This window comes from Syngnathus scovelli, chromosome 19 (assembly GCF_024217435.2).
Source record: "Syngnathus scovelli strain Florida chromosome 19, RoL_Ssco_1.2, whole genome shotgun sequence".
NCBI classification, from domain to species: Eukaryota; Metazoa; Chordata; class Actinopteri; order Syngnathiformes; family Syngnathidae; genus Syngnathus; species Syngnathus scovelli.
Genome location: NC_090865.1, coordinates 832285 through 851857, shown reverse-complemented (window position 1 = coordinate 851857; position 19573 = coordinate 832285). Strand labels below are relative to the sequence as shown.

General features: G+C 43.3%; 1 protein-coding gene across 6 annotated transcripts in view; it reads right to left on the bottom strand.

Moving 5' to 3' along the window:
* The window catches only part of rbms3 (RNA binding motif, single stranded interacting protein), a 152989-nt gene that overhangs the window by 19317 nt on the left and 114099 nt on the right, over window positions 1-19573 (bottom strand). For all 6 annotated transcript variants that reach the window (XM_049751339.1, XM_049751340.2, XM_049751342.2 and 3 more), the window contains 4 exons: window positions 8018-8124; window positions 5344-5387; window positions 4343-4439; window positions 1171-1221 (listed from right to left, as the gene is read on the bottom strand). In XM_049751339.1, the coding sequence (XP_049607296.1) occupies window positions 1171-1221; window positions 4343-4439; window positions 5344-5387; window positions 8018-8124 (299 nt within the window). The remainder of the gene's footprint in view (window positions 1-1170; window positions 1222-4342; window positions 4440-5343; window positions 5388-8017; window positions 8125-19573) is intronic.

Genomic DNA, 19573 nt, shown 5'->3' with positions numbered 1-19573 from the left:
ACATGCTGGGTCCAGATTACATGTTCACTGTCCCACAGCAGGAGTGGGAGTGAGAAGGATAGGTCTGAGTGGTAAATGACCACAGCAGGCAGCGTCATGTGACTGCTTGAAAGCACTCATGGAGTTAGTGCTGGACCAGCAACCCATTTTCTCTGACGCTTTGCTAACATTAAATGCGATTGACACATATAATCAATACACAGGTTTAAAAAGCAGGCCATTCAAGTAAAAAAACGATTTTTACTCATGTCATCTGATCTGCTAAGCATTACTGGAAACTAGAATTGAGACCAACTAAAAACAGGTCTAAATTGTGGCGCGCGCGGTGTATTTTTTTTTTTTTTATTGACTACATGTATTCTTTTTACATAATGTATGTGGAAATAATCCTGAAGCGTCATTATTCATTGCCAGGGTAAGTAACGCTAACCTTGAACATCTACACTGACAAAGTGTCTGCCAAAACCAAACGATCCTGCACCACTGCTCGGACAAAAGACTGCAGTTGATAAGGGAGGTCCTTCAAAATGAGCCACACGACGTTTATGTTCACACTGCTAAAAGTTTATCGGCATAGTGGGGCTCTCTGAAGTGTGATTGTTTGCATCTGTACTTAAAATCAAGGAAGTCAAAGAGGGGTGACTCAGGTAGAAGTTGAGGAGCGGAGAGCTCCTCTGAGGAGCATTTCCTTCAATACTGCTCCACACTGCGCTTTAACAAAGGCATCTATTATGGTAATCATTTTCTGTGATAGAGTTAAGAGGATATTAAGGAATCAAACGTGAAGCTATTACTGATTCCCACTCACATTCAATGAATGAACTGAGAGAAGAGGAGAACAAAGTGCACTAGATGTGCTTTAGGGGACGCAAAAAGCCCCAAGCAAAGCCTCTGGCAGAAGGATTTAAAACCTTTATTGAGCTAAACAACAACACTTATGCCGCTAGGATCAATTAAAAGGTGCAACCTAAAAATGCTTTGCCGCTGATGTCTTATTTTCTTCACCATTACCACGCTCGGCTCGTGCACTGGGGCTTAGCGATGCGTGACCTCAAAGTGACCTTACACTATTGACCCCAAAGTTGAATGTGTGGTAAATGTTCATTTAAATTGACCCCAGTGGCCATTCATGGGCAGCTACTGAATACAAATGAAGAATTGATGACTTACTGTAGGTTGCATAACATATTGGTGATGAGGCATCCATGATGTACTCTGGACCTAGAGAGAAGAACATACAGTTTACAATGTGACAATCTAAGTACCTAAAGTGACATTCACAAATTGTCTGGGGATTGGAAGTTAAACATTTCAATTGCTTAAAAGTTGAAACGACTCACAAAAGTGCCTCAGGTGGTTGAGACAATATACCTCATTATTAGGAACATAGACTTCATTCATTAGAGCCTTTCTCTATTATGATAATGCCATTAATTTCAAACGAGGTCATGGTACAAATTTTCTCGGAGGTGGGGAACACTCCATGATGGAAAAAACAATTTTCTTCTTTTCTGGATAAGGTTTTAAAGAGATGCCAAGCATCACAACATGCAATGTCACCAATATAGGGATATGGCCACTGACAGCAACAAGCACATTTTGAGATGCACTGCAGACAATTAGACAGCTTGGAGCAGACAAACACACAGGCTGGCCACTGATCCTGCTAAAATGATTTGATTAAACAAAGACAAACACAGAATAATCTGCTCTAAGAGCAATAAATCCTCTGAGTCAACCCAAAATCGTGATTTGGACTGGCATCTAAACAAGCATGATGCTCAACAAAATTAAGCCAAATCTATTTATTTAGAGAGGCAATGTTTGCTCTCCACGGCTCTACCTAAGACAGGCAGAGTTCATTTTCAAATGGAAATGTTGGTACATATATTTCTGACAAAATATGTCAGGCAGTAGACAATAAAAATGAATGGCTTTACTGGATTATTTTGCAAATCAATTATTTGTCGAATAATTGATTTACTTTTACAGCTCTAAGGCTTTAGATCACTTTTTAGATGTTGATCTAAAGCAGATGGATGGAACAAATATCAGGTTCTGCACTTCCATGCGATCTCTTGATAGCCGATCTGCAAATGTCCACTCCAAGATTCGCTTTCTTCGTGTCCACGTTCAATCACTGGAGGTCAATGAAAAGCAGCTTATAAAAGAAAAAGCTTATCAATGACCCTGTTGAGTAATAGCTCCTTACAGAAAATTGTGGCAGGGAGTGGGGAAAAAAAAAAAAACAAAAACAGCAAGAAACAAAATTTAGTGTCAGAAATTGAGGCGCTTAGGGGTGAGGAGGAGATTATAAAGTATTGTTTGCTGTTCAAAGGATTGATGTATAAAAATAAAATAACAATGCCTGTGGCAACATGTCGCTGATAAAGTGCTTGGATATAAAGCTGGAAGGAAAAACACTTGTATCACTTAGATGAAAGCATATGTGTCACCGGCAGGGGCAATGACACTTCATTTTTTTTTTTTTTTTTTTGTAGGGAAATACAATGCATGGACTATTAATGGCATCCAGGACGGCTGGCATCACTGTGCTTATGAACACAATTGTTCCCCAAATGACTGCATTTATTAATTCCTGCGATATCTCTGGAATATAAACTAGGGTGCGATATTGACGAGAATGCTTTTATTCAAGGGTAATTTCCCAGATTAATGCTGATGACAATGATGAGGATTTCACAGTCTGCGATGGCTGGCTGGGGACTGCGAGAATTGATTCAATCTTGAGCTGACTCATCTATTTAGGTCAGGAGATGGCTCGTGTCTTTTCAAATGGAATGATCGGAGCTCATCTTTGCTAGCCACCTGTTATGAAAAGTCATGTACAAATAAAGATGGATAGATTATGTGCGAGCATGACATGTCTGCTTTTCTTGTGATGGGGATCAATGATTTATTTATGTTTGATATGATTACAGTTACAGTATGTTTGTAATTGGGTTTCATTTGATCAGGTAGGAGGTGAGCTTGTGTCCAGGGTTGAACGTTCTTCAACCGTCTTTTATTGAACACGTGAAAGGTGTAAAAAGATTCATGTTGAACTTTCAGGTCAGGTTTTGTTTGAAATATGTATGAATGCTAGCTACCTAAGTAGCCATCGGATGGATGGATGGATGGATGGATGGATGGATGGATGGATGGATGGATGGATGGATGGATGGATGGATGGATGGATGGATGGATGGATGGATGGATGGATGGATGGACGGACTGCTGAATAAATGGCCATTTTTGTACTCCTTAAACTAATCATGAGAGAGTATCACTGATCTTGTGTGGTGCGTATAAGGCAGCTTGAAATGTCTTTGTCTTTCCTTTCTGTCTGGCTTTTCAGAAGATGAAGGAGCCGCCGTGACTGGCTGAAGGGCAAAATCACTGGCTAGGTGGCGGAGCTGCCGCAAGGATTAATATTCCTCAAAAGCCCGGCCATTGTTTTTGATAAATCAATTTGGGAAGCCTTCCGATGGCGGATTACAGACGCGCGCTGGCCCACTTTTCTCCTCCCCCTCCCGTCTCCCCATCCTTCTACCGCAGACCCTTGACGGGTTTTAATCAAGTGAGCCGCCGCCGCCGCAAAGACGGAGGGGGCGCAGCAACCTTCAGCAACACCATCCCGCCGACTTCCAGCACTGGAGCTCCCGCCGCCACTGCCGCAACCACCGGGCGGCTAGCCCAGACTTTCCTGTCTCTCCATCTGTCGCCCCCGTTGTTCCACCTATCCTTCATCCCCTTCTCTGTGTCGCACTATTCTTGCGCATAGCAAGCAGCACTAATGTTAAGCGATCGTGGCAATGGCGCTGGATGTTTAGATTTTGCTAAGGCTGTTGCGTGAAATGTGGGCTGACAGAAAACTGTTAACACTCCTGACATCTTAGCGAGGCAATTTTCACGATCCTGTTCTGTTCTGTTTCATTACCCTCACAGATCACAGCGATGAGGAATATGGAGCTTCACCCTGCAAGTGCTAGCAATTTTACCGCTTTGCAAAATGAATAAATCCTTCACCGTATTAACTTAGAGACTGCGGAAGAGGTCACGCAACGAGATGGGAGGAGAGTTTGTTTTTCCATGCGACTTGATAGGTGATTTTCTTCCTTTTCGCTCCTTTTTTTGTTTAGACGCCTGTTGTGCTTTCCGCCTATGAAACAGATGTCATTGTGCACAGCTGGAGCAGGCAAAGAAATGATCAGAGAACGCACGCTGTTTTGCAACCTGTCCCCTTTTCCCTTTTCTATCTCCACAGACAAATAAAGCCCCGGCAATTTCACATCCATACACTCTGCGGCCATTTTCCATAATGCAGTGTATTAAGGCCCACCTGATATGTGGAAACGGGCGAAGCAGCGATGAAGGGCGTGATGGAGGTCTGTGCGATCATGCGGTTGGTGGCGATGCTGTAAGGCGAGGAGTAGAACCTGACAAGAGTCAAAGAGGGATGTTAAGAAGAGTGCAGCACCTCAAAAAACAACATGATCTGCAAGGTTAAAATAAACTTGACTTGATTTAACTGGACTGCAAACTGGATTATAAATCAGTATTGCTGGGTGGAAACACACACGGTGTAGTTTAACCCTGGCTGGATATAGTAAACATATTTTATATAACACCTCACACAGTCCCTTGAAGTGCCTTATGGTGTTTGCCACAGATTTTTTTCCTTTTTTTTTCCTACATCAAATGGAGCTTTGTCATTGTATAAAGATTTTTTCTTTAACACCCAAGCCTACATAGCACCATGCTGTGGCTGTCTGGATTAAGGAGCAAGCTTGGAGAAAAGTCCATGCATTTAAAAGAGACAAGGTTTGACTTTAGCTTCAGAGAAGGGTGTTGGGGGGGGGGGGGGGGGGGGGTACTGATATGCTGCTTTATTTCATTCCTAAGATTCTGAGACTTTGTGATTCTAGTCCAACAGTCTCCATTCACCTAGTAACCTGAAGTCTGTCCTGTATTTCGTAGCCCTCTTTGGAGCCGGTAAAAGAAAAAAAGAAAGAAAGAAAGCTTCAGTGCTCTCTTTCCGGGTACATTTAAACATGTCGCTGGGACATTCATTTATCCGAGAGCATTATATCTTGGCAGGGTGACAAAGTGAGAACACGCACGATGCAAACCTATTTAAAGACATTCTCCTTCCGTGCCCCTCTGCCATTCTTTAGCTGACCCTTTCAAAGAAAAACTTATATTACAGCTTGGTATTGATTACCTTAATCAAACAAGGAGTTGGAGGCACTACATTAATCTTTATGTATGGCAGGAGTATTGATTTGGCTCCCATTTGGCAAGACGTGAGTGTATTAAAAGATGCCAAGGTCAGACTCTTACCCATTCTGCATTGCAGCAGGATCATATGTTAGCGCCATGCCAGTCTAGAAGAGAACACAAGGAATAAACACAAGTGACAAATGGATCACAAATAGATGACAACAAGGCCAATTGAAACTGAGCGCTGCACTGAATGATTTCATCATTATGGTCAATTACTCTTTTGTCTTTTCAATAAGGAGCTCTTTCACACACGCTATCTTCTGATCATTTGTAGTCTGGATACCAAAGATATGTTTGTCAAAAGCAAGCGGTCCATTGCACAAGAAAAAAAACAAAAAAAAAAACAGTTGCATGAGCATCAAAGCATCGTATTAGCGGCTGCTGCAGTTCGCAAGACTTGCTGCAGGATTCATTTCACACAAATCTTTTCCAGACCTGATTGAGTGGCACCAAAATAGCAAGTTACTGCTTTGTACAGGTCTTTGAAATACCTCAAATATAGTATATCGATATTTCATTCATTAATTAATATATTTTTCCATCATGTACAATTGACTTTTTATGAATGAAATGATCAAATGCCCTTGGGTGGCTAACAAAACCGTGTGTGTGTGTGTGTGTGTTTGTGTATGCAAGGCTCTCTGTGAGGCCGGTTGAGAAACCTGCACAGCGCAATCCGTCATCTGCATTCCTGAAGGTTCTCTCCCAGAGGAGAGCTAATCCGATTTCTTTTTAACCAGAGGTTGCTGAGGACGGCACATTTCATCAACATAAACACACACACACACACACACACATCACACGTGAACTTGCACACGTTGACTTCCTCCAGTTCTGTTTTTTTTCCCCCCAACCATTTCTCCCATCTTTCTGTACAAATCTGTTGGCCTTTTTCCTTTTAGAGGTTGACTTGCACTCGGCTATGGTGGTTGAGGGAATAGTGGCTGATGGCAGCGAGGGGGCAGGATTAGCCAACCAGGACCAATTCCACAAGTGAGGGGATCTTGACTGAACGGTAAGAACACATAAGTACGCATTTCCAGTACTTGTCGACAACATCTAACGCCTTCAAGGATCACATTCAGCCCATGATTATTTAGCGTCCCACCTTCAGCTACGAGCAAATTCGCAATCCATGCGTCTCTTTCTGCTTCTTGTGTGTTCACATGCTCACTAATAGCAGTGGGAGAACATGAGCAGCTGTCTGGCGCACACGAAGCCTCCCCTAAGTGCTGCCCTTGGTTTGATGTGCTGATGAATTCCACAGCAAAGCATCTCCTGACCAGGGACTCAGCATGGCCAATGAGGGATTACTGATGCAGTCAGCTTCTGGCTCTGCTGCCGCAATGAGGATAAAGGGAGGGAGGAACCATGACAGCCTGCGTATGCTGCTGTTTGACCCCCAAAACTTTCAAAAGTGAACTGTTGGAAAAAAGTCATTTAATACTAACGACGCAATTCCTGTTAAGGTAGTCAGGGGCGGTTGATGTTTTATTTCACTTGTGTGACTGCTGAGACGGACGGGATGTGTGAAGCAATTCTTTAAGTACTGTCAATCAAGTAAGGACAGCTTCGAAACAAATCAGAAGACAGGAGATGAATGAATTAGAAGAGTATTCGCCTTGACAAATTTTCTTTACTGGGCATTTTTTGGAGAAGGCCACAGCCAGACTTTGAGTCCATTCATTCCTGTAGTGGCGGTGGCGGGCAAGCAGGGAATTAGAGCTGATGTGCAGCTGCTATCCCCGACTTTAGCCCTCAAGAAGCAGACACAGATTGGTCTGGAGCCTCAAGCAGGAATGACTAACAACTGCATACAGTGCTCCAGTTGAAATGGCACTTGAAAAGTTCAAATGAATTTGAATTTAGAAGTTGGAGTCTTGGGAATAGTGTCAGCTCAAAATGCGGAGAAACGTGGCACTTTGTTCAAATTAGCATTGATTTGAAATAGTAGCCTGATGGCAAAGTTTGGAGTAATATTGTGATGAAAGCGAAAGACCTGATCATTGTGGTCATAAAGTAGATTTTTATCTTGGGGGCCAATCATATAAAAATTTCCCCAAAAACCCCCACATTTTTATAAACGATCTGGCCTTGCACCTTCGGGGCAGTGCCCCCGCTACCCCCCCTCTAGCTCTGCCAGTGCATAAGAATCCCGAGTCAACCGATGGAAAGCTATGTAAAACCACAAATTGATCACGTTGTCTTTTTTTTTGAGGTGTAAGCATTTTACACAACGACAAAGACATCCACTTTCAGCTTAGTGTTTTTTTTGGGGGGTAAATTATATGTGGCAGAAGAAATCTGTAGCAAATAAACTGGGGTCAGACAGTAAGAAGCTGTTTTCATCTCACGGATGACAGAAAGGGTGGGGGATAAATACAGCAAAATGACAGCGGGGTTATTTTTCTTCCCATTTGGCCACTGCTGGGTGTCTGATGATTGCACACCGCCTGATTGCACACCGCCTGGACGAGTCCACACTCGGTCGGGCCTGACCCTGTCAATGTATAGACCCGGAAGCTTTGGGCTGGGAGCGATGTGATTTACGTTAAACACGCTTCAGCGGTTTATAGGTGTTAGAGGGCTGCTCAGCATGTGATGGATAGACACGCGCACACACATTCAAAGAGCCTGCTGGAGAAAAGGAGAAATCATCTCCCCAAGTCCCCACCTTGCTGTTTCATCACAAGTGTCAAAAAGACTTGTTCTCCGCTGATGTGACACTCACCTCGCCTTCTCTGTGCCATGGCCTCCCATTCTGAGGGTACTTGCTCTGACTCTGCCGCTTCTTTTGGCCTCCGTCGGCAAATTTACACAGCAACGGCTCGGTGGGAGCTGCAGAAGCACAAAGAAAGAGAGAGGACAAAGGCGCGTTAGAGAGGACCACCACATCCTGTGACCCCAGTGTGGCCCTTTGAACTGCACTCCAAATCTCTTCCTCCTCCTCCTCCTCCTGCTTGGCCTTGTATGGAGCTCTCAGGCAAAATTCCCAGATGGCTGATGTTGGCAGGCTCAGCCGAGCCCATCCCAAGCTGGCTGGCAGCGCATGAAAGCGCATTGGCGGCTATTGTTGAAATAATATCGTAATCGCTCCTGTAAATACCTCTGAGATGGTTATGTGGGACCGATCTGTCAGTGGAAGCTTATTTCGACAAGGCGTTCCTGTTTGCTGTAATCCCTTTGTGTTTTACTTAAACAGCCACGGTGTCTTTTATTTGAAATGTTATGCCTTTTCTTCCTCCCTCGCTGAGAAGCCATCATAGCAATCATCCGACTGGGCTGCGTCATTAATGTGAAATGAGCATGTTACGTGATTAAAAAAAAAAAACAATGTTTCTATCTACCCTGCACAATCACTCAGCATTAAACAAAACAAATGATTTGCACAGTGATTAGAAATGGTCATGATTCATCACAATTGCTCATTGTATCTGCAGCCTAAAGGGCCTTCCATATGTTGCGTAAATAAAGAACACACGAGCAAAGCAAAGGTTTCTGTAGAACCTTTTTAAATGATTAAGTGCAATATATCTTTATAATATAGAAATTCAACCCCATTTTCCCAAATGAAGCATTCAGTCATTACTCTTTCAATTATCGTATATATATATTTTTTTTTTCCAGCTTTGGAATGATGTGTAACATATTAAATCAATGTTAACATTTGGAGTAAATAAATATCCTTAAATAGCATTTTTTATGCATTATAAAAAATACAGTATAGTATTAGATTGTTTTTCAAATTTTCTCTTCCTTAGTTGAGTTAAAAAACAAACAAACACAAGCACATTTTGTCAAGACTTTCTAAAATACTTCAGGTTTTTGCTGCATCTCTTTTACTGGATGATTTAGAGCAGTACATGGGAGCACCTGAGCTCCAGGCCAGCACACATTGAGTCAGTGATCTTATCCAAACAGTCCTGCGGTGCACCTGTTGGCCTGTAAGGGACCTGACAGCTCTCCTGTCATCACATTCGCATTACGAGCCTGGCGACTCGTGACAACGTGGCCGGCCGGCCGGCCGGCCAGGTGACATGGCTGCCAGGAGACGTTTTATTGTGCTTGTGCCACAGATGACACCAACAAAAAGAACTGCTGACGCTTTAATCTCCACTCGCAGATGTTACGAGGCCTTGATAGTCATAATGTATCACTTTTCTGAAGCAAAAAAAATAAAATAAAAATGATGCCGTATAAATTGAGTACAATAAATCACCAATAAAAGCCATGAGAGCACATGACAAGGGACTGGTGCAGCTTAATGAAATGATTCGGGCATTAATGAGCTAACGTGATTTGTGGATGAATTCATTTTTTCTGATGTCATTTCAGCTAGCGCAGACTGTATTGAACTGCTGCAAGCCATTGATTTCAATTGGTTAACCCTGATCAAGTTTCTACAGCAGGTGAAGTGAAGCTTCGTCGTGCGGCAACACTCACAAAGTTGGACGTATAATCATCCTAAATGTCTTGTTAGAGTCAATAATTAGGATTCGGGAAGATCTGAGATGGTTTGTCTAAACCCTGATTAATTAAGGAATTGATTAAGAGGCATGTCTCATTACCTTTGCCCATGTAATGTATTTCACACGTGCATTGTGGCTGTTCAAAAGGTTGAGCTAAGAATCAATCTGTAAAAATGTCAACAACATCCACTAACAAGGTTGTCAAGAGGAGAGAGAGAAACAAACTGTTTTCAAGTTGCTACCAAAGATAACACATGCAGATGTGTGTGTGTGTGCTGAGATGAAGCCATGCAAAACAACACATGGTTCAATACTGAAGATACAGCAATGGATTTTTGCTCATTAGCAGACACTTTAGCTCACAGTAAATTGCGCCAATAAATACGTGCGGATGTACTAAAGATTAGTCTTTGAAATGAAAACTTTGCAAATTTCACTTATTAGCGCTGTTTTTTTTAACTAAAGCAGAAGACTTTTTACAAATCGATTTAAATCATACATCATTTTTGAAGGTTATTTTTCAATAAGCGATGCAATTGATTACTCGATTAGGGGAGGAAATCCAGGTATTACTTGACTTCTCAAATTTGTTCACCTAAGTTCTACGAGGCACTTAAGTAAAAAGCTGTCGTTAAAAACAAACAATTTAGCTGGGTGAAATGTTCCGTTACAGGTGTCTAGCGGTCCTTGGCTCAAATTTATACCAGTTAAGCATCTCCGAGAAGCCAGCCGCTTGGACATTTTGAGACGTTTTTATTGCGAGGATGTGTTGGAGAGCACAAGGATAAGGAAGAAAGGAGAAGACCTTGTTTTATTGGAATTCAGATGTTCTCTGACGCTGCTCCGGGCTATCTCTAATTGGATCAACAACTGTCTGATTCCCATCAGCCAGCTTGACCTGTCTGCCCACATTGGGAAGGCAGTATTTATGGGAAAGAAGGAGAGGGCGGGCGGGGCAGACAGGAAGACAACAGAAGACCAAAGGAGAAACAACGCATTTCGAGAAATAGCTTTCTAATCAAGCAAGTAGCTTACACCAAAGCGGTCACGCACGGCGGCCTTTTAAACGAAAACTAACACGGCAGGCACCAAACCACTAACAATAAACCGCAAAACGACGACGGTACACTTGCTAAGTGTCGAATGTGTTTTGATTACGGCCAATATCCCCTACACAATCAATATACTAAACCACTCGGACGGCAAATAGTCAACATGATTCATTAAAAAAAATCACAATTAAATTGAAATAGCTTGAAATAGCAGCGGCAGCATTTCCTGCCTGGCAGTGTTGGAGAAGCACAATCGTTAGTGCCCCGGAGCCAGATTAATAAATTGCACATGGCAACCATGCCAAGTCCACTGTTTGAATGGCAAATTACTGTGCAGACAGCATTGTTCTCCAAGACAGAACAAGATGAAACACATGGGCTTGCTCGGAAGAATTACGACCTGTTTATTTAGACATCCGCTTCTGTGGCAATATTTTCTGCATTTTTAGATTGCTGCAATGAACAAAGGGGGAAAGGAAAAAAAAAACTTGACTTTCTGCTTTAGAGACAGAGGCGGGATTGTACAGCACAGAACGTGGTATACTCGCTCTTCTCTTCTGACTAACACAGCAGCTGCTGTCCCACTTCCAGCAAACATCAAGCGCCCTCGTAAAGACAAACATGAAATTGTTTCCAGTTGCTCGGAGGGTGACATATTTACTATATTTCTGTACGCATTGGATGAACACATACTAAGTTCACTCAGTTTGTCATTGGCCATTTTCATCCTAAGGTGTCTTAATATAGCATAACAAATGAACCAAAATTAAACATTCTGTCTCAATGTAAAAATGCCGTTATCTGTTTAAAAGGACACAACAGTTCCCAAGTAGGGAAGGAAGAAAGGAAGGAAGGAAGGAAGGAAGGAAGACAACAGCCGGAGCCCTAAAGGTGCACCTCTGACAGATCACAGTCGATACTGCTCACAAGGGCCGCACTGTCCTCGCATCCTTCAGCATGGAAATTAAAAGAGTCCGCAAGAGGTTTTGCTGACGGGGATGGCGCCCGCGACTCGGTGACAAGGCCTGATAAATGGAATGCGGCGCTGAGAGGAGAACATGGCAAAAAAATGTGCAACAGAGAATACATCGGTCTGCCTCACAGCGGAAAGATCTTGGTTCAAATCCCATGTTGGGTTTTCTCGAATACAAGTGTTGTTTGTGTCCAATCAAATGTGTACTTCTCGCCCAGAGTCAGCCGAGCCAGGCTCCAGCTCACCCTAATGAGGACAAAACGACGGGCGGCGTACCGAGTCTATCGATCTGCCATTACGCCACATTTCCCATAGAGGGCCCCTACAGCACACCTAGCACTCCGAGCCTGAGATGATATTATGGATTACAGCCAGGGAAGAGCCGTGAACGTGGGTGGCAGAGGCCTGATCGATGAGCTGTTGCAACACTTGAAGAGTGATGTGATGTAGGTTACCGCTGACGTGCTAATCCATCTATACTGAAGTCTCTTTTCTGTCTCCCGCAATTGCATCCATCCGTCCGTCCGTCCGTCCATCCAGAGCCATATAGTATTTAAAAAACAACAACTACTTGGTGACTATCTGTTCCATGTGTGGTCAACTGGATATTTGCACATTCCGCATGGCGATTACACCCAAACAAGAGTTATGTGAATGTTCATGGCCACCAATCCGGAAAATTTGATGCGCAAATGAACATTTGGAGCAGAATGTGCCAACGCCATTTCATTAAACAGAGCAGTTTGGTGTTGTTTTATGGTTTTCTGTTGTCAGTTGCTCTTTTTAAAAGGGGGCATAACTTATGGCTAGCGCCACACACGGTGGCCCATAACACTAACATCTTGTTTCCAGTAAAATTACACAGCTGCCCAGTGCGCCAATTACATGTGACCACAATGTACTTGGCTCAACATTAGCATACTATGAGAATGAGAACACTATTGGTGTAGTGGAGACAAAATAACATCCCAGTTAAAAAAAAACAACAACAACAAAATTCACATCCAGCATTTAAACATAAATCTGGCAGAGCTTTTCCAGTAAACCCGGGATTACTCTTTGAAAGGTGTCACACGAATGCATTTCTTAACGGCAGTTATGAAATCTTGGCTTCCCTTACACACACATTAAGTGTCAAGTTCCCCTGCAAAGTACACAATTTCATTTTAAATGATGCCATAACACTTTCAAAAAATCTCACGCTACGATCCTGTTTTTCTTTGCTCCTTTAAGTAGCAATATTGAAGTGTCTATTTTTTTGTTCTCAGCCACTTTTAGCTGCGGTGAACAGACTCCGCCTGTGGGCTTCTCTCCTTCCCGTCTGTGTCAGTGCCTGTGTGGGCTGACGCTGAAACGAACCCTGTCCCTGTTAGCCCAGTATTATAACAGTGCCGACGCCTCCGGTGACCTGCGAAACCTCCCATCTACACAGATGAATCAGACAGATTGTAATTCAGCGGAACTGCCCATCCACCTGACCCACAGCAAACATTTATCACATTATTGATGGCATTGTTGCAGAAACAGAATAAATCAGTTTTGCAGGTAAACCATCAAAAGGAGCTCGACACTTAAAAGGCAGAAGACCTCCCTCCACCAAGACTGATTCCTTTTCTGTATTTGGATCCAACATGTCTGTTTTGAGGGTCAGGGTTCAAATCTCGGCAGGCAAGAAAGTCAAGCGGGATAAGGCGTATTGATGAGACAATGAGGACCAGGATAAGAGAGCTGATTGGTCGGCTCCATGGGTGTATTTAAAGACACGCTTTTGCCCGTCATCCGTGCTATTTTTGGGGCACGGCTGCTTGACCTTTAAAGAGTTACGCAAATTCACACCTGAGGTGCATTTCAAACAGCCTACTATTGTTGGCCAAAGAGGAAATCAAACGAAAAATTGGATTTTAGGGGCCTATCTAAATGGTACCGTGCTTCCCATTTATTATCGGTGCTGGTCCAGGGATTTAAAATGACTCTTCACTTAACCTTAACCTTTAGGCTACCACTGCCTATAAATGGATTATGACAGCTCAACAGGCAGGAAATATGCTTGAAAAATGAATGGAAGAAGCAGCAGAATGGTGTATTCAAAAAAAAAAAAAAAAATCAGAAAGGCTCTGTGGGGTAACTCAGTTTCCTTCCATTGTGCATCCAGTAAGAATGATATAGACAGTCAAGAAAATGAAATTACAGTCTGATAAATGAATTTCCAATAAAGATCCCTCAAAACAAAATCCAGAGGTGATCAATACACCAGTGTGGGCTGAAGCCGCACAAGCAGTCGGATCAATTATGATACTGCTGATTGACGGTCAATACCGACCGAGCGTGTCGTTGATTTACGGAGACGGAAAGCTGAATATTAAAATGGGAACATTCTGGATGTGTGCGCACAGGTCACCCCTTTATTAGAAGGATCGGGGATCGATAGAGTTGCGGCGTGGCTGATTGGGGATCAGGTGACTTTGTGACAAGCCGCAAGAGAACATTTGCTTGGCTGCACTCACACTGTCCCAGCTGGCAGTGGAGAGTTGCAGAGCCCGTCATTAAAATTGCGCGAAAATCCACCAGTTGAGAGAAGCTGCAGATACATCTTATAAAAGGGGAAACAAAATGAACCTTTACACAGACTTCTCTGATCTGGATCATATCAATATTTTGCATTTCATGCACATTTGATGTGTCTTTGATTTGTCGCTGATCAATGGCATCATTTAATCAAGCATTTCAGGTGCAATGTTTCACATTCATCTGCGGCGGGCCCACCACAAATGAATTTTGGCCGCGACGAAAAGATTTTGGCGCAACCTGTCAATATGTAATTCTTGTAATAAATGGCATTGCTGCACAGAAAGCCGCCTTGCTGCCAAAGCTATACTACCACTCATTAGTCTTTGATAACAGTTTCCTGTCAAAAGGCAATTCATCAATCCATCTTTTGTTCGAAAACATGCAAAAGAGTCGAGGGAGCACGGCCCACTCCCATTCATACGTTTGACATAAAGCTTTCGAAAACGGCAGACATTATCAGTAAATTAAACATGTGGCTTAGCTTTAGAAGAATAAATATACTCCCTGTCCCATCTCGAAAGTGTGTTCCACCCTATTACGTACTGTCAGCTTGAGTTATGTCCGCAAATGCCGACAAGGTTTCTTATCCACACCGTGACTGGCGTGGCAGATGTTTTGACAATTTAAGCAAAGGTCCGGGCATACACGGCAATCACAGCTTGTCATGTTGGCCCATCACATCCCGAGCGGTCTCTCATGACTTTCCTGTTTTATCCAGAGTGGCCTGAAATGTTAGCTTCCATGCCCGCAGGGAACCGAGTGCAAACATAGCCTCAAACAGCATTTTATTTATGAAGTGTATTGAGCGAGTAAGAAAAAATAGTTCCAAATTTGAACAAGTAGAGGCGTGTTCTAGAACACGTTGTGTTCAAACTCGGAGGTTCCACGCTTCAATGACAAAAAGAGCGGGGATCATCAACAGAGAAACAAGGAGGTGGGAATAACGTCATGAGGTGTCAAGAAGTTGGAAAGCATCTACTTTGTCCTCCTTTTGTCAGATAGAAGATGTGCTTCTCAACTTCAAACAGTGCATTAGAAATCCTCAAGAGTCATCATTTATTCATTTTTAGGTATTCTCTTTGTTCTAAAAAAAAAACAAAAAAACACTTGACACCAAGCTCACTTTCCAAAATCCACATAGCTCTTGTGTCAGACATTCATCACCAGATGATTACACCGGCATCCCATATTTGCACGTCGGTTTTAGGAAGCATGATGCCAAGTCGGCCGTCTTAATTCCACGAGTTTTGCCGGTTGATTAGAAGCACCTGTGGCTAAAAGCAAACTGTGACACGGTTTCTACTTTCTGGATTTCAATTTAAAGACCATAGTAACATATTCATGCGGGAGATTAGGGCAAAATCTCACATTGTCTGCTTTTATACTCCTGTTATTTGTTTGACTATATTAAAACAACTCAAACATACTGGGCTGTCCATTTCCATTCCAAGATTTCAGTAGCATTTATTTATTCATCAGCTTTAGCAGCCAGCCACGCATCACAATAAAAATACAAATCAGGGCAGGTCTCACAGTTAGAAAAGCTTATTTTGAGTCTGTCTGAATTTCTCAGACGTAATGAAAGGCTTTGTTTTTCTCAGCCGGCATTAATGGATGGTAATCAATACGGGAGAGCCATGTTCTCCACGTGTCCTGACCCTTGGGAAAACACTGAGCGCTAATGTGGGAGGGCAACATCGATATCTCGCGTAGCTTCCCAAACCCCGAGCCCAAGCCTAGCTTCTGCATCTTCCTGCAAAGTTGAAGGGAACGAAGCCCGGGGATTGCGAAAGCGGGCTTCGCTTTCTTAATCATACACTCCCACATCTGAACGCGACGGCGAGCACACGGTGGAATCGGCTCTCATCTGTCACCAACGGCAACCGACCCAGCAGCCGCCGCCGCCGCGACGAGCAGCCTAATTGGGGGAGCTGATGAGGTCTGATGAGGCCGGTACTTATTGAATTCCCCGGCCTGTTATTTAGATAATGCTGAAGAGGAACGGTCTCCTCTCATCTTTCCCATTCGCCGTCTCAGCAGGGGTCTCTTGGCTAATCCACTCTTGTTTGTAATGGCTGTGGGAACAGTGAGGATTTGGACATGCTTTCTCCTTTCCAGCAAATATCTAACACTCCCCACGGTTGATTTTACCCAATTATGCGCCAATTTCCCCTTACTAGATCTCAACACTCGCCGGAATCCCTTTTATCCAGTGTTTCGTTACCGATTTTGTGCGGGGGAATTGTTGATTGAAAAAAAATCAACTCAACTATAAATAGAAGGTAGGTAGGAAGGGATTACCTCAGAGTTACATTTGACTGTGACCAGCAGTTGGTAGTTTTGCGACAGGGGCACTTTAAATCTGAAATATCCATCCATACAGTATAGTTTGAGTTCCCATGTAAGAACGTAGAAAGTCCATCCAAGGTCACGGTCAGACGTTGAAGAACAGATGGCTGAATAACAGGACACAAACTAATTTGCTGCCTGAGACTGGAAAGGGAGAAGGAGAGAATGCATGAAAGCACAGAGGGGTGCCAAGAATTCTACTCAAAAAGTGATCAAATTAATATTGCCTCTGCTGGCTGATGACCAATCGTACGGGTAAAATGTTGATGAAGGAAATCGTTTGAATGGCTGATACGAAGGAGGACAAAAGGGTCATTTACCGTGGCGCTGCGGCTCTCAAGTGGGGTGGGTGGATACTTACGAGGCGGCGGCATTTAAAAGCTTACATGAAGAAGCTACAATGAGGAGTTCACCAGGGGCAGCGTGAATCAATAGCAGCTCGACTTGGAAATCTGCTGTATAATCCTTGATCTCCAAGGCCATTTACTTTGCAGCATGAAATTGGATACACCCTGACTACATGGCTCCTCAGCCCCTCCTACCCAGAGCCGGCAGCTCGCTCGACAAATAAGACATCCTGAAAAATTGATCTGGATGAATCTGCGGCTAGATTATGGCTGTGGCTAAAAAGATATGACTGGCTCCATGTTGGTCTTAAATCTGTTTGTGCACGCATAACAGGATCACGACAGGCTCTGTTGAACGGAGTAACATATTGGCTCCGAAATCAAAACTGCGTGTTTGGGGAAGAGAAGAGTCAAATGTAATTAGGGCACCGCCAAGTGTTGAATATCGCGGGCGAGACATTTCAATTGAACAATTCTACTAGCATAGAGTCATGCTTACTTGACATCCTGAAGCTGCCAAAGACCGTCCAATATGTCACCTATGTATTATTTCGCCACTGACGTTGTTTTCCAAAACGGACATAACTGAAGAAAAATGAATATTGTGTAGCAAATACATATATATTTGACTTTGTGCCCTTAACTGGTGCCTGATTGGGGCCGGACAGTTGTCGTCACGTCAGCGGGGCTGCACAGATTCATACTTTGCACCTGGCTGGCGCACAGGCGAGAGAACAGAGTAGTGGCAATTACCAGACTTCTCCAGCTATATGCTGCAAACTGGGCCAGCTCTGCTCTGCTCTGCTGTACTTCACTCTGAAGGCTGTCTTAGGGCCAAACCGGAGGTAATGAAAGCAACACACTTCTAATGGACTATTGATGTGTGGGTGTGTGTGTGAATGCGCTACAAAGCAAGTAGCAAGGGACAAATATTTTTCTTCTGCTGCTGGGATTTTTGGATTTTCTCTGCTTTTTGCAACGCCATCTACATCAGGGATGGATGGGGAGCTTTGATGATAGCGAGAGCCACATATGCTTTCTACAACAGCAGCCTGCACGAGCTGAGCAAAAACAAGAGAAATGATACCTCAGTCTCCACGATGCTACTTATCAATAACCTCTATTGAAGATGTATCCTCTAAATCCGCTGGACTGCTCTGATATTACTCCAGCCGTAAAGAACAGTAAAAACCTCATGTGCACAGAGAATGATGCCATGTTGCTCTGCTAAATAGTGAGTTGGCCATATTTAAAGGGTATGACAGGAAGCGCTTAAATTAGCAGTGAGCAAAGTCGGCCGTAAAAGCCCCCACAGTGGCGCAGCCCGCCCACTGTCAGCTCCCCCAACCTACCAAATGATCAATATTGGTCGAAGCTAGTACGTCGCAAATTTGCACCGCCCACTACAAAGAATTAACGCCATGCTATCGGCCCACAGATGTGCTTCAACTGGTCCTCCATGCTTATACTATGCTGAAGCTGTATCAGATATATTGCCTTCTTTGCTTCTTATTGTAGTCATAGTTTGCAATTTCTAATCTGATAAAAGTGCACAACAGTGTTTTGAGAAACATTAATTATTTAGCCACCCTGTACTAGATTTAGTGCAAGTAGACCTGCAGCTGTGCTGAGAGAGTGGAGAGAGAAAATGACAAAAATAGCCTTAGGTGATAAGAAAACAAAACGTTGACAAAGCAGGTGTCATTTCCGTCCTCATATGTGAAACTTCCTCGCCTCATGGTTTGGTCCATACACACCTTTCTGCCAGCCTGCGTGTGTGTGTGTGTGCGAGCGTTTGCTTCCTAGCCTGCTGGCAGAGTGTCGGATGAATGAATGGCTGTCCGTTCCTGCAGGTCTGTTGATGCGACGGAAATAACTCGGCTGACTAGCGTGACCTCTGCTTGTTCCCACACCGCCTGTGTCCCGTTCTAATGGAGGTTTGCACGCTATTTTTGGGGAGGAAGCAGCTTGATTTATCTCACTGCCCTCTGCATCCTCGCACGCTGACATTGACATGGCCAAGTGTAACTGATACCTGCCTTTTTCCCCCCCCCCCCCCCCCCCGATACAGGATACAATCTGTCTTGAGGTCATTATTTCTCCTAGCTTTATATATACTATAGATAAAAAAAAAAAAAAAAGTTTACATCTTCAGAGTAACAACTGTATATCAAATTGTATCTGTGTCTATGAGTGGTCATAAAACAAAGAAATGGAAAAATACAAGGCGCTCCAGATAAAACTTTGTGACAAGTTTGACAAGTGCAATCGTACAAAAAGACCTCAATAGTTTCAACAATATAATGAACTCTGACCAATCACATACTGTTTACCGTCTTTGCCTCCCATGTAACCTCAAATGTGCTCAAATCGCACGGAGGGCCATCTTCGCCTGACTCACATTCATTCAACAAGCCTTATACACAGCTACATTTGCAAAAAAATGAATTATTAATCAGATTTATTATGAATTTATGGACATTTTACATTCCGTGGCCTTGTTGCACTCGACCTGACCTCATAACTGCA